The sequence below is a fragment of the Mchenga conophoros genome, linkage group LG17 (assembly GCF_057382185.1).
Source record: "Mchenga conophoros isolate Kocher_MC1m ecotype Shallow Benthic linkage group LG17, M_conophoros_male_GT1.1, whole genome shotgun sequence".
In the NCBI taxonomy this organism is placed as follows: domain Eukaryota; kingdom Metazoa; phylum Chordata; class Actinopteri; order Cichliformes; family Cichlidae; genus Mchenga; species Mchenga conophoros.
In genome coordinates this window covers 23,221,314-23,235,727 of record NC_140542.1, presented here as the reverse complement: position 1 = coordinate 23,235,727, position 14,414 = coordinate 23,221,314, and the positions used below count along the sequence as shown (strand labels likewise).

General features: G+C 39.3%; 1 protein-coding gene across 5 annotated transcripts in view; it reads left to right on the top strand.

Moving 5' to 3' along the window:
- Positions 1-663: 663 nt before the first annotated feature.
- Positions 664-14,414, top strand: part of tbc1d30 (TBC1 domain family, member 30) — a 28,788-nt gene continuing 15,037 nt past the window's right edge. For 2 of the 5 annotated variants that reach the window (XM_085251438.1, XM_085251436.1), the window contains exons 1-3: positions 10,867-11,379; positions 13,646-13,707; positions 14,259-14,324. In XM_085251438.1, coding sequence (XP_085107564.1) covers positions 11,217-11,379; positions 13,646-13,707; positions 14,259-14,324 — 291 coding nt within the window. In that variant the 5' untranslated portion in view covers positions 10,867-11,216. Of the gene's footprint in view, positions 1,375-5,485; positions 5,651-10,866; positions 11,380-12,783; positions 12,893-13,645; positions 13,708-14,258; positions 14,325-14,414 lie in introns of those variants that run through there. The other 3 variants (XM_085251433.1, XM_085251434.1, XM_085251437.1) reach the window with 3 other exon arrangements.

Genomic DNA, 14,414 nt, shown 5'->3' with positions numbered 1-14,414 from the left:
AGCATGAAAATCAACCAGGCTCAAGAGAAATGTACATTTTTAAACAAACACAAGATGTGCTTTTTCATGCTTATTTCATCCTTTACCGTGACACTGGGCTGTTAGAATATGAATATAAGTTACAGATCATTGAAATTTGCCAAGGTAAAAAAACAAAACAAAAACAAAACTCCTGTAAGCTAGACTCACATTGCAAGGATTTTGAAAAATCTAAAGACCTGAAGTTATTTTTATATGAAAGGAAAGCTGTGAAAGATTCACTGCTAAAAGATGGGCCTTGTATTAAAATTTGGGTAAAAAGTATATGTTTCATATCTACTTCATTTTAGCCTTTATTTGTTTATTTAAAATAAATGTATCAATACATATTGAAAAGTTGTTTTTTTTAAATCTTTATTTATACACATATTGAACGTTTAGAGGAGTCACATTACGAATTTCCGTGCAAACGTTAATGAATTGGTCCTCAAAGGTGAAAACGGATTGGTCGAGATACTTTTGGGCTCATCTCTGATTGGCCAATGGAGCAGCTCCCGGCACCTGTCGCACCTGTCGCGCGACCTGAAGAAAGTTTGGCAGCAGTTGGAGAAGTTCAGCGTAGTGGGCTGGTCCATTGTGTAGTCCTGGAGGGGGGGGGGAGCAGTGAATTCCAGTTCTGAATATTCAGGAAGGAAAGTAAAAGCCGCCAGACGAGTCTCCACCTTTCTGAGGTGAGAAATGGAGCGCTCCAGGAACTCTATCCTCTTCGAAACGCTCTAACTTTGTAACTTAAAGCAAGTCAGGAAAATGACAGTTTACTGTTAAAACAGTTGCAGCAGGATAAGAGAGCTCATTCGTTTTGTTTTCTCTTAATAAAAACAATGGCGTCGAGGGTGAAAGTAAACGGGAATGAACTTTTAGAAGTTGACATATGTGACGGTGGCTTGCGCTCCGAGGAAGAGAGCAAGGTTTATGCCCACTCTGCTGCCTCCCTGCAGGACGATTTCTCTGGCTTTCAGCAGTGGACGAGCCCCACCGAGTCATCGAATGACACATCATCATGTCCGGGAGAGCAGGAGGTGCCCAGAGAGCGTGGACAGCCGCCTGGCACCTTTACTGCCACCCAAAGGACCAACGCGGCCGGTGACAGCGACTCTGAATCTGTGGGAGATGCAGTCAGAACTCCGAGGGCTTCCATAGTGGACTGTCTCCTGGTGGAGCTTTATGATACATACAGCGGAGGCAGCAGGAGGAATGCGGACAGCTGGGACAGCTCCACGGAGGCGTCCGGGTCCGATGCCTTCCTGGGCCGCAGTAACTCCGGGTCCAGCTTCCTGCAGGAGTTGCAGGAGAAGCACACCAGGAGGCACCAGATGAACTACCTGGCTCAGAAAGGTACAGACTGATCATTCAAACTCAACCACCGATTATCTCTTTTTCCTCCTCTATAAATGATGCTTACCACCTGTTTGTTTTATGGCTGATATTATGTGTTTTTGGTCCGTTTTATTCCTGCATTATTGCACTAACAAGTAAGGAAACAAAGACATGTTCTTTAGCCCATTTATATAAAAAAGAAATCTTGCATATTTTGAAGACTTTCACCACTTCATCGCACAATTTACTGTCAAATCGTATTCACAACAACAGGTGTCTAAATGTGCTTTATCTGGAAAGGCCCTGCAATATTAGAGAGAACCCCAAACAACAGATGAGCCCTTATGAGCAAGCACTTGGCAACAGTGGGGAGGAAAAACTCCTTTGCCTCCAGTTTGACCTGGCTAATGCTCAGTCTCACACACTGAAACGAATGCTAGTTTGAAATGACCATAGAGGTTGAATGAGGTAATAGAGAAAAGAAAACCATACCATGGAAATGCAAGGATCTTAAAATGGTATTGTATTCCTTATAGGTCAAATGGACAAAGAAATTTGGATATTTTATGAAGGGTCATTCCATAAAAATCTTTCCCAAATATGGAAAAATTCAGAATTAGCCTTCTTTTATTATTATTTTATACAGTAACTGTTGTCTTTTTAATTAAGTAGGGGGAGGTTTTACCTCCTTACTATGAATATTTTCACTTTTTCCTGGCTCAAATTGAGCTTTTGTGAGGTGAGTATGCATGCAGGTGCAACTAGTCCACATGTTGTTTAGACAGAGTGTGCATTTTACCTGACTGAACAGAAGTTGTGCATTTTTCTGTTATTTCATTTGGGCATTTGATCAGAATAGGGTATTTTAAACATGAGTACACTGAATCCCAAACACAATTGTGGTGGTTTTTGCATTGAAAGAAGATCTAAAATGCTTCAGTGGGTGCCAGAATTTATTTGCAGAGATCACAAACCCTGTTGATTGGAGGCTTTTTATCTGTCTTTTAATTCACACCTATAAATGATCTAGTTACTGTTTTCTTGCTCTCTAATTGAGACATTTAACAGAGCTTTTCTTTAAGCTTTGAGGTTATCTTTGTTTATTTTTGTAAAAGCTTCATCCCAAATCTTCTATAATTCATTCCAGAAGTCTCTGTAATGAGGAAGGCGTGTGTGTGTGTTTTCCAATTCACAGATACATCTTGATATATAGCTGATTTGTCTGTAAGTGTAATCAGATACTGGAGTGAGCCGAGCAGGCTGAGTGTAATGTGGGTAAAGCTCAGTGTTCAGACTGTTACAATGACAGAGACAGAGTGCACTGACAGCTCATTTACTCGCGTCCTTCATTGTTGCCCCAGATTCCCACTTGGCATGTTACTGTGAGGTCCATGCTGCCATTGTTTCCTCTCGTTTAAAGGAATCCTTCAGTCAACACGGGCAGACCTGTGACTTCAGTGTTTGCACTCTCCACTGCTGAGGGTTGGTATGAGTTAGACAATGCTCAGGGCTGCCACTCAGGAAGAGGAAATACTCTTAAATAATACCTGAAATACCAGCCAAAGTATGCATACTCGCTTTGCTCCTGTGTATAGTCAGGAATGGTCCGTGGAAAAGTTTAAAACCCTTTTTGGTAAATGTTACACTTTATTGATCGCTCCAGGGCAGCACAGTTTATTAGCTACGCTTACGCACTCTCGTTTGTATAAGGGATCGACATATCCAACTTTTCCCTGCTTTGATAACTTACAGATATCTTGGCTTCATGTGCCATTATGCTGGGAAAATATTAGCGTTATTACACTTAAAAAGGCAGAAACTTGTGCTTTTAATTAAGTACATTTCCTTTAACCTAAATTGTGGTTCAGCTAAAAAAACAAAATAAAACTGTAAATGCAAACTTAACTGAACTTCTTACACGCTAATGCGAAAGGTATAATGAATATGGGTAAAATTAAACAAAAAATGAAAAAAGGATTTTTTTTTTTAATATATTTTTTTGTTTTTGAAATGTAAAATTTAAATAACTACACAGCCCTGAATTCATGTATATGGTGATGGAGACCACTGATCTGATACAAGTGTTAATTTCACAAGCATATAAATGGTTGGGAATCTTTTTTTTTACAAATAAGGCTTGATGTAAACATTGCTCTCCTAACTTTGAAAGAAAAAAGGCAGGGTGGGGTACAGCGTCTGCATCACTGCAGCCGCTGCACCAATCTGTCTGTCGATCTCCCGCTCCCTTCTCCCATCACTCATGAACAAGACCCCGAGATACTTAAACTCCTCCACTTGGGGCAGTGTCTCGTCCCTTACCCGGAATGGGCAAATTTGAACCATCATTCAAATTTTTTTTATTTTTCAAAGATGACCTGAGTATACACAGGTTTTCAAAGGTTAATTCAATTATAAGGGGAAAAAGTTATCCACACCTACCTGAACTTGTGTGAAAATTGGCAGCAAGAACTGCAATCAAGCATTTGTGATAACTGGTGATGAGTCTTTCACGTTGCTGTGGAGGAATTTTGGTCCACTCTTCTTTGCAGAATTGTTTTAATTCAGTTACACTGGAGGGTTTTCCAGCAAGAACAGCCTGTTTAAGGTCATGCCAAAGCATCTCAATTTAACCAAAGTCCTGGCTTTGACTAGGTTACTGCAAGACCTTAATTTTGCTTTTTGGACACGCTGGTTTGTTTCAGATCATTTCATTCTGTGTACCTACTCAAGCTGGCACAGTACAGTACTATGAATTCCCCTTAAAAAGAAAAGCTTCATCTTCACCAGTGTTGTTGAACAGTTAGTTGGACATTTGAATACATGAAGGCCGTCAGTGTGTGTTTTACCACTCGCCATTCAAATCTGCAACACAGCAAAGCCGACTCTGGTTATCAGCGTGGTGATGTGGGGGCTATTTCAATGAAATCAGAGCATAGTTTCAGGATCAGGTATCAGGATGAATGAAATGAGACTAAATGGTAAATGGCCTGCATTTGTATAGCGCTTTTCTAGTCCATAGGACCCCAAAGCGCTTTACACTACATTCAGTCATTCTATGCAGACTACTGCAGAAAAGCCACAAGTGTCATCAACGGTTGTGCCACCAAACTGCTGACTCTTTGCTGTTAGCAACCAGCGCACTACTGGTACAGCAAACACAGAACAGCATATAATTGAATCAAGTAGATGGACAGATTTTACTGATACCAGATCCACCATTTTGAGTCGGGATCTGACCAATAACTAAATATCAGATTTGTGCGTCCCTAATTGGCAACCAGTGACTGGCTGCATTAGACTCTTACAGTTGTGAAAATTGATACAATGTCTGTGGATATATTATTTTTATTAGCTTTAATCCAAATGTATTTGCAAAAATAATACACACACCAAAAAGCTAAATGCATAACATCCAAAGTTTATGTGATTTGTCTGTGTGGTAGTTAGCAGGATTAATAATTTTTTAAAAAAGTTATTGATTTATTTGAATGGCTTGTCCGTCCATCCTTCGATCCTTAATAGATGTATATCACAATGAAGTAAGAACTACTTTTAACTGCTCTTGTATCTGTTTTATTTTACACATGAGAAAAACAACCAAAAGTGTCCCCTGTTTTTCCTTAGATCTATTGCTGTGATCAGATTTTAAACGCCATGTTTCCATTAATGGGTGGAGGGTTTGTGTTTATGTGGCACTGCTGATCTGGTTTTCATTTCCTCCTTTGCCTGCAGCTTGGAAAAACAGGCTAATGAGTGTGAGATTATGATTTATCAGAGGACTGCAGATATCACGGGTGTGTCAAAACTGTGCCACGGCTTTATTTTGAGTACATATTATTGTGGAAAATATGTGTTTGAAAAAGATGTAGGTTAAAGAAAGACACATGTTCCTAAAATGTGATCATCTGAAAAAGTTAGAGATCAATAGATGACGTAATTTTGGGCTGTTACTGGCATTTAAAATAATGATGATAATAATAATAATAATAAATGCTGTAAGGGCAGCACAGGTCGAGCAGTGGTTAGCAATATTGCCTCACAATAAAAATGTGCTGAGTTCAATTCTACCATCAAGCCAGGGTTTTTTTGTGTGGAGTTTGTACCACCAATTTTCTGTGTTTGTTTTCAGCCCCAGAGGAGCTGCATTCAATCATCCAGGAGGTGAAATATCGTACAGGCCTTCAGTCGGCCAAGTTGATTCGCCAGCTGAAGAGACGGGACCGACTTTGCCACAAACTGCAGAAGAACTACGACATTATCACAGCGTTTCTTCAGGCCGTGTCACAAAAACGACGTAAGACTATACACTCATTGTTTTTATGTAATAGCAAACCAGGCAGGGTGACACAGGAGGTGTAACTGTGTGAAACAACAGGTGGAGGTCCTCTTAGCTGACTGCACTGAGCTGGGAAGGCCACAAAATCTGCACCATCCTTCAAAAAATTATATGAATATGAGTGGCTGAAAATGAACACAAATTATGTGTATCATTATTCACATTCTTTCTCTCGAATAAATTATGAAAAGTCTCATGAGTTTATTTCATCTGAATTCAGGAGTGTGTATTAACACAGTGTACTTCTTAAAAAATCTACATGTTAACACTAATTCCATTATGGTGTGTTATTTAGTTATTGGTCATTATGGTCCATTTCAGCTCCAGATGTTTGTTTGGACTCATCTAGGGTAGCTTTGTGTGATTCATGGTTTAAAATCATCTGTATTTATCTCATGCTGAATCTTGGTGTCTTTTGAAGGAGGCTATTTTAGTTGCTCTATTGTTAAGGTGTTCTTTGTTCTTATTGGCTGCCCATCGTAAGCACTAGGTTTGAACAGCAGGTAGGTAGAAGGTGAGATGACCATATTAAGGATGGCTTTTTCAATTCCATGCAAGCTGAGAATAGGAAAAAAAGGAAACAAAATAATTATGGATGGGTGCTGAAAGGACCTAAAATATTTTTGTGACACCTAGTCCGATATCATAAATCATGAAAGAGAAATGAAGTAGAATTTGGGGTTGTTTTTTTTTTTGTGTGTGTGTGCGTGTGTGTGTGTGTGTGTGTGTGTGTGTGTGTGTGTGTGTGTGTTTTTGTTTTTTGTTTTTTGTTTTTTTTTTTAAATTTATTTTAACAAAAATGCATTTATACAGGTCTTGTAAGGGTGCTCAGGTGTCTCTCCTGCACACCATTTTTTGTCTCCCTTGTCCTACTCGTCCATATTATATGTTATATTATGTGTTTTGTTCAGAAAGTATCCTGCATTTTGATTGGCTTTAGTGTAACGCTGTACATTAATTGAATTTCACATTTAGACTTTCAGAGCAACCCTTTGTTTGAAAATCAATTCCCTGTTTGTTTGTTTGTTTGTTTGTTTGTTTTTTAAATTTCATTTCACTGAAAAAATAGAGGTCAAAGATTCACTTTTAAGAGGAAACTTTAGGTTTCCATGTTTTTGCCACCAATTTATGAATCATGAGAAGCCTGTCGCTCAAAAAAAGGAAAAAAAAGAAAGAAATGGCAGCTAATGGAGGCGTTCCTACAGAAACCTGAATAATTACCAGACAACACAGCAAATGAAACATGGTTACTAATTTCACTTTTTTCTGTCCTTTTCTGCAAATCAGATGCAGACACACATGAGAGCCATTTTGTTTTTTTTAAATGGTCACATGTCAGCCTTGTTTCTGTGGCCTTTTTGGGGTTTAGATGGTTGAGGTTTCTCATCCTGTGGGACCTTTTCTTTGTAGTCAAACTCCCTGAAGTATCAAAATTACACTCTTATATTTTCAAGAAGCAGGTTGTGAATTAAGCAAATGGTAGATGCATGAACATGAATATCCTGACTATACTGATTATCTTTTACATCTTGGAAACAGTAAGTTTGACAGCAGAAATGACAGAGTGAAATAATTCACCCTGAAATTCTCAGAGTGAAAGTACAGAAAGGATTGTGTCTGCACGTCTCAGGGGTTCATTGGTCTTTGGAGGCGCAAATAAACTAGAGCAACAACTTAAAACTGAGAGGTACAAATCGTGGATGACATGATCCAAACCAGATTTGTCAAACAACAGGAGAAATGGAGTTTAAACCAAAACATGCCAATTTATGATCCAAAAAGAAGCCGAAACAACAAAAAAAGTAATGATAATAATCTTTAAAATGTATGAAAGTGGAGATGTCCAGTTAATTTAATTTAGTGTAGGTGAGACCAAAATTGTTTTACCTTCCTATACCAGGCAATACGCAGTTTTTAAATGCTGTAACAGCCTCATGTACGGAAGCCCGTTTCTGCAACTTTAAAAAAAAAAAGTATCCATAACTCAAAATTTCGAGTTAGCTCTGTCAATCAGTAATCTGGAATGCGCACTCAAAACCGAATCACAACAAATTGACGCTTTCGAAAGTGCGTTTGTTGATAGTAATGCCATGTGATTCTGCTAATAAAACAATGATTTCATCATGTGTAAAGCCACGCTGAAAATATCCAGCAATTTGGGCATTAATGACTGGCTGTAATACTGGTAGCTTAGCTGTAGCATTTGTAGCTGAGGGATTCAGCTTCCGGGTAACAAGAAAATTATGTAATTCACGTAGATTACTGATTAGCAGTGCTAACTTGAAATTTCGAGTTACTTTTCTCAAAAGTTTGAGTTAATAAGTTGAAATTTCGAGTTATGGATACTTTTTTTTTTTTTGTGTGTGTGGCAGAAACGGGCTTCCATACTCATGTGGCCACTACAGGAACTGTAGATTTTGGCCTTAACACTGATTAACTCCACTTATCAGACACCTAGAGGCAGGCCTGGCCAGAGAAGTGAAGATATCACTGAATAGCTATTATGCATTTACTGAGACTGTTCTTTTCCATCACTGTGCATCATATTGGCTCCCATCATGGTCTCTATAACAGAATATAAGCTTTCCAGTGCTGCTTTCCATTTACAGACTTTATGACCAGGCCAGTCGTACACTAGGTGGTCAGTTGCACAACACAGAACATTAATATGGTAATATGGCTCCTGTTGAACACTGCAAAGGCTGTGATTTGGCTGAATGGTTTTTGCTGGTGACATAGAAAATACTAAACAATAAATTTCAGTCAATGCTTTATTACTTTTTATTGCATGAAATGACATGAACGTGTTTATATCAAGATTATGACTTCATAACAAATAGCAATTTATGATCTAATTGTTCCTACAGGGGAAAAACAGACCATCTGTTACTACAGGATGTGTGTGAGTGTGTGTGTGTGTCTCTGCATTAGAGCAGTGTTTCCCAACCTTTTGGAGCCACGGCACATATTTCACATTAGAAAAATCACACGGCACACCACCAAACAAAAATGTCACAAAATGGATATTGCTAATTTTTCCCTACACACCAGGCATAGCCGAATTGGCTCGGTTTGTCCCCAGTATACCCTTTTTGCTTTCTTCTGACCACTACTCATGCTAGGGTCCCCAAAGAGTCCTGATACTTTTTTGCGCCATGGACCCGTTTAATGTCAGAGAATATTTTCACTGACCGGCTTTTAAGGTGTCGCAGATAAATACAACAAAATAAAATGATACGACCGAGACACAAACTGGTATTTTGTAAATATAATAATAAATGCGAATTCACTGTGTAACTTTATTAGCAGTGTACTCCTGAAATGCGGCAACAACATTGAGAGTAACATCCTCCTCTCAGCCCTTTAATGCTCTCTGGTCGCTATGGTAATGCGTAAATATTTTTATATTAATATTAACATCAACAACAGCAGCAGCAGCAGCAGGCAGAGCAGGAAAAATGCAGTCAAAATGTAATCAGGTTGAATTATGTGTGGTATAATTTTTCATCTGCATCTTACTAGTTCATAAAATTTCTGATTGTACTTTTCCTGACTCTAATTAAAATTTCAGTTAATTTGGGCATGTTTGCCTGAGGGCTGGAAAGAGCTTTTTCAAACTGGGACATTAAAGATTTATCAGTTAACTATTTATCTTACAGTATCTTTTAATGATGTCTGTCTGCTGTGTAACAGCAGCTTCTGTACATGAGCAGATGTGTACAGCCCCAAAATAATTTCCATGATAGAAACACATTTGTTATTAGTGCTGTCCTTGGAACATAAACATCTAGAGCTGAGGTAATTCATCATGAAGCTTTACCGGCTGAACAGTTTCACCACAAAGGCCTTGATTTATTTTTATGTAAAGTCTGTTGCAGGTAATTTCATTTAGACTAAATGTTTTCCACTCAGGAAGCACTTCCTGCACCTGTTAGGGCTGAATCATAATGCCAGCATCATTGATTTTCATTGCAAAGATTTCTTTGATTGCTTGCCACATTTTGTTGGTAGAACGTTTATGAAGATGGATAACTAAACGGAGGGAGAGTATACACATTTTAGGAAAGGATTTCTGTTTGAATTGTAGGATAAGTCAGTGTTTCCCAACCACTGTGCCGTGGCACATAGGTGTGCCATGAGAAATGATCAGGTGTGCCATGGAAGATTATTTGGTTCCACCTGATTAGTAATCTAAGCGACAGGCGTGAGTAACGGGCAGAACAATTACCTTTTTTTTTTTCTACTAGAGGGCAGTACAACTACCTGCTCTAATCAAATGGATTGCCAACTGCCAGTAAAACAGAAGAAGACGCAGAAGAAATTACACAATAGTCATGCTGCGAGTGAGACAAGGCAGCGCGAAATAGCAATGGATAAATATTTAAAAAGAAAAAGTAGTCAATCTGACCTGGTCCTGGAGAAAATTCCGACCGAGATGAAGGCCCTAGCATGAGTAATGAAAGCAAAAAGTACTGGGGGTATACTGGGGACAAACCGAGGCAATTCCGCTATGCCTGGTGCGTGTCAAAAGATCAATATCCTTTTTGTGACATGTTTTTTGTTTGGTGGTGTGCCGTGTGGTTTTTCTAATGTGACATGTTCCGTGGCCCCAAAAGGTTGGGAAACACTTGGATAAGTTACCCAATGCCGAAAATCTTTAGGAAAATGGTGTAATCGTTCTTTTCACTGTGTACTTTAAAGTTTTGTGGAAGAAAAAAACTCTTGTGTATCTTTGTATCTATGAGCTGCTACTTTAAGGAAGAGCCTTGCCTTTTTGACACTTGACCTTACCCCAGAAAGGGTTTTCCTGTCTGAGAATTAATCTTTGCTGTAGGTATAGGAAAGGCATTTACTTGGTTGCAGGTCTTCTGTCTCTTCGTGTGAAGTGTTGTGCCCTGCTGTCAGATAAAGTCTGCCCACTGCTGTCTGCTCATCTCAGTTCACTGTGAAAGGAAATGTGACTTTGTCTAAATAGATGTAAGCAGCGAGATGACATTGTTGTATTAGGTGCGCTAGGATTTAGTGGGTTACAAAACTGAATCTCCACTTCCCCTTTCCATGCGCTCTCCTCCACCATTACCTCATCCTTTTATCTTGCCCCACATGTCTCTCCATCCTACCGCATCCCTCCGTCCGTGCGCCTCCTCCCGGTGACGCCATATCGGAGGAGGATGAGGAGGCGTGCAGCAGCATCAGCGGCGCTAAAGGAGCACAAACGGTTACTTTCGGCTATTTTTTACCTTTCTTATGTTTAATGCATCACTTGGAGCCTTTGAACATGGCGTGCTGGGTGATTTAGTACCGCACTTACTGATACGTCGGAGATATGTTGTTTCCTCCGGAATAAATCAGAAGAACGAGACATCACCGGAAGAAGGCTGAAACATCAATTTAATCGATTGATTTACAGGAGAGCGTTTGGAGGAGCGGCCAGAATGTCTTCTAGCCCCCCATCAAAGGAGTGCCTGTAAAAGCGGAACCAAACGATGAGGTAACTGAGCGCGTTTACAGCTCTGGTTCCGGGATGAGACAGGAACGGCTCCCCGCCGCCGGCAGAAGGCCGAGAGCGGGCGTGAAGCAGCGGCAGCAAAGCTCGGGAGGGGTCGGTAACATCATCAGCAGCGTCCTGAAGAAGCGCAACGGGATATCCAGGAGTGCACCCCGGCTGCTGTGCACCTTAGAGCCAGGTGACCTTCGAGTATATGGGCTTATTTTAAACATCTGCAGGCAGAGCAGCGCTAAAAAAAGGAATACATGCCAAAATACTACGAAATGTTGGGCTGAAATATCTAATAATATTAATAAAGTCCACGCTGTTGTTGGAGATTTTGGGTCATGTGGGTGCAGCAATTTTTAAAAAATCATACTTTCCTTTACATATCGTAAGCCAAGAAAGATCACATTCAAGAAATATGTTTCCAATTATGATTATCAAAATAATGGCACAGTTAAGCATTAATGTGGTATTACAAACATTTTAAGAATGGATCCTTTAGGACTGTTTAAAACAATAATTTGTGTGTTAGTCATTTTAAGAAATGATTAACCAGCATAGCGAACAGTCATGAGTGACTTGGCTTATTTTCTGTGTATTTGCGGATGTCTGATGCATCAGACATGTGGTTAGCAAATATGTGCAGGTGACATAAAACAAGCTATTTATTTCCAAAGAAATGGTATATATGGCATATGAGGTCATGGGAAAGTGTTGTGCAGACACCAGGTGCTAAAATGAATGGGCACATCTTTAGTGGCTGGGGTTGCTGTTGATTTGCATTCATAGGATTTACTTATAATGGGAGTAAAATATTTTTATATTTGTCAACCCCATGCACTGGGTTTGATTTTTGTCATTAAACATTATTATAATGTAATTCCAATAGTAAATGGCTGTAATATGTAAATATTACAGTACAGTTTACAGTAGTGAACTGTAGCACATTGTAAATGAAAATACCAATAATGTGATGTAAGCGACAAAAGGTCATGGCTGGATACATATATTAAAATTTCAGGCATGAATGTGTCCCACTAAAACTGTTTGACCCACATTTAGTTTGAATCTTGTTAATGTGGAAATCATTATGATACAGGCTGGAAAAAACTTTATAGCATAGCTCATTAAAGTAGAATTGACAATTAAAATGGAATAAGACAAAAACCTTAAAAATACTCGAGATCACTTAAATAGAAAAGGGGGTAACAGAGCAAGTCGAAATCTAAACGAGACGCAGTGAAAGTAAGAATAAGTAGATTCCAGGTTTGAAATAAAACTGAGACGTTTCTCTGGCACATGTGCGGCAGTGTAAGAGATTGTTAAAACCGCTGCTGTATTTGGGTGGAGGTTCGTTACCTTTACCTTGATAATCGATCAAATTACAGACTTTCAGAATAAGATTTGAATCGTGGACTCTTTTATCCCATCATTTCACACTCTCCTTGTTTATGTTCGTGTTTACCGTGGTTATGTCACGTACACTGTGGAGAACTGGTTAAATTTGCCCTCTGAACTTTGCTGCTGCCGGCCTTAGCTGCAGTTCTGTATCCACACTGAATCGGCTGCGTTAGACTAATCTGTGACGGGGAAGTAGGAGGGTTTTCCGCGTTAATCCTCTCCCGAAGCCCCGAGAGGACACTGCAGAATAAAACTGCGCTCATCCATAATGGCGCACGACAAAACGGCAGAAGCGGACCGTTCAGGTTACAAGCCATTATTTCTTATGTTCGGAGTTTCATCGTAGAGAAAAACCACGCAGGTGTCCCGCGTGAGCGACACCAATCCTCCAGAGGCTGAGCTGGATGGGGACGGGAAGGCAAATGGCCGTAGTCGGAGCTGTTGGCGTTGAGCCGAGAGAACTGGCATGTCAGGACTTTACGGCTTCTTAACTTCAGATGAGAATTTCTCTTCCGGGTAGTCTTCTCGTAGGGCTGTATTCTGCTGTAAATGAGGTTTTAGACGATATTTAATCAGTGAAATGGAGACTGAAACGCGGATTCAGCACTACCAGGAAGTGGAGAGCGACTCACAGCTCCAAAGCAAACCAAAAAATATCACAGTCGGGAAATGAGATGTCCATTTTTCCTTTGGATACACGTGAAAATGTGTAAACTGCGCCATTTTGCCATTGGGTGTATCTGACTAAAACTAGCAGAAAGACTTGAGATCTTTAACATTAAACATTAAGCAGATTGTTTAGTGAAATGAGAAGTACACAAAGGTGTTTGAGGAAAAATGTTTCTCTGGAACGTTTTTATAAATGTGGGTTTTAAATTATGAAGATCAATAACTTGGGTTCATTAACTACCTTATGTTTTAAGTGTGCGATTTCCAGATAACATTTCTGTGCATGTGTACACATTTAAACAAAAAAAACAAAAAAACAATTCTGTATCTGGAAAAAGTCTGAACATCAAGTAGAAGGTGCCTCTAACCAGCTGTTTGTTTGTTTGTAGGGGTTGACACAAGGCTGAAGTTTACCATTGAACCATCTCTGGGAAAGAATGGATTTCAGCAGGTGAGGGGTGACGATACACTGCCCATATATTAAGTACACCTTCAGATTATTCTGCAGATACCCCTCCCCCCATATTAGCAATGCATAATTTAGACAAATAGACATGTTAAAATAAAAATGTCTACCATACGAATACTGAATATATATTTTTTCTTTTCAGTTCATCTTCATTATAAAAATAACTACACATCTTTAAGCACACTTGAACCAGTTAGACAACCAGTGACATTAATCGTCACACTAAATATAAAGTTGGATGAACGTGATTGCACTGAATATAATCTATATGCTATTAAGCCAGTAACTCTATTCGATACCACAAGTATCCTTCCTTGATACATCTTCTTTTTACTACTTTAAAGCTGTTGGTCTGAAATTATGTTTACATTCCACTACGTGCATGTTTAGACTCTATGTAGAAGATGGACATATAGTGAGTGAGACTGGATAGCTTTTTCCTTTTTCTTTAATAGAGTAAGCATATAAAAATTATAATTCTGGGTATTTTCATTGATAAACCAATTAAACTGAGTGCTTTTTCTTCCCCACAGTGGTACGATGCCCTCAAAGCTGTGGCAAGACTTCCAACTGGGATACCAAAGGAATGGAGGAACAGGGTATGTTGCTCTAACCACCCAAATATAAGCTTTGTAAGAACTTTGTCATACTCAGTGAGTAAAAAAAGTAGAAACTCTCTCTGTTTGGGC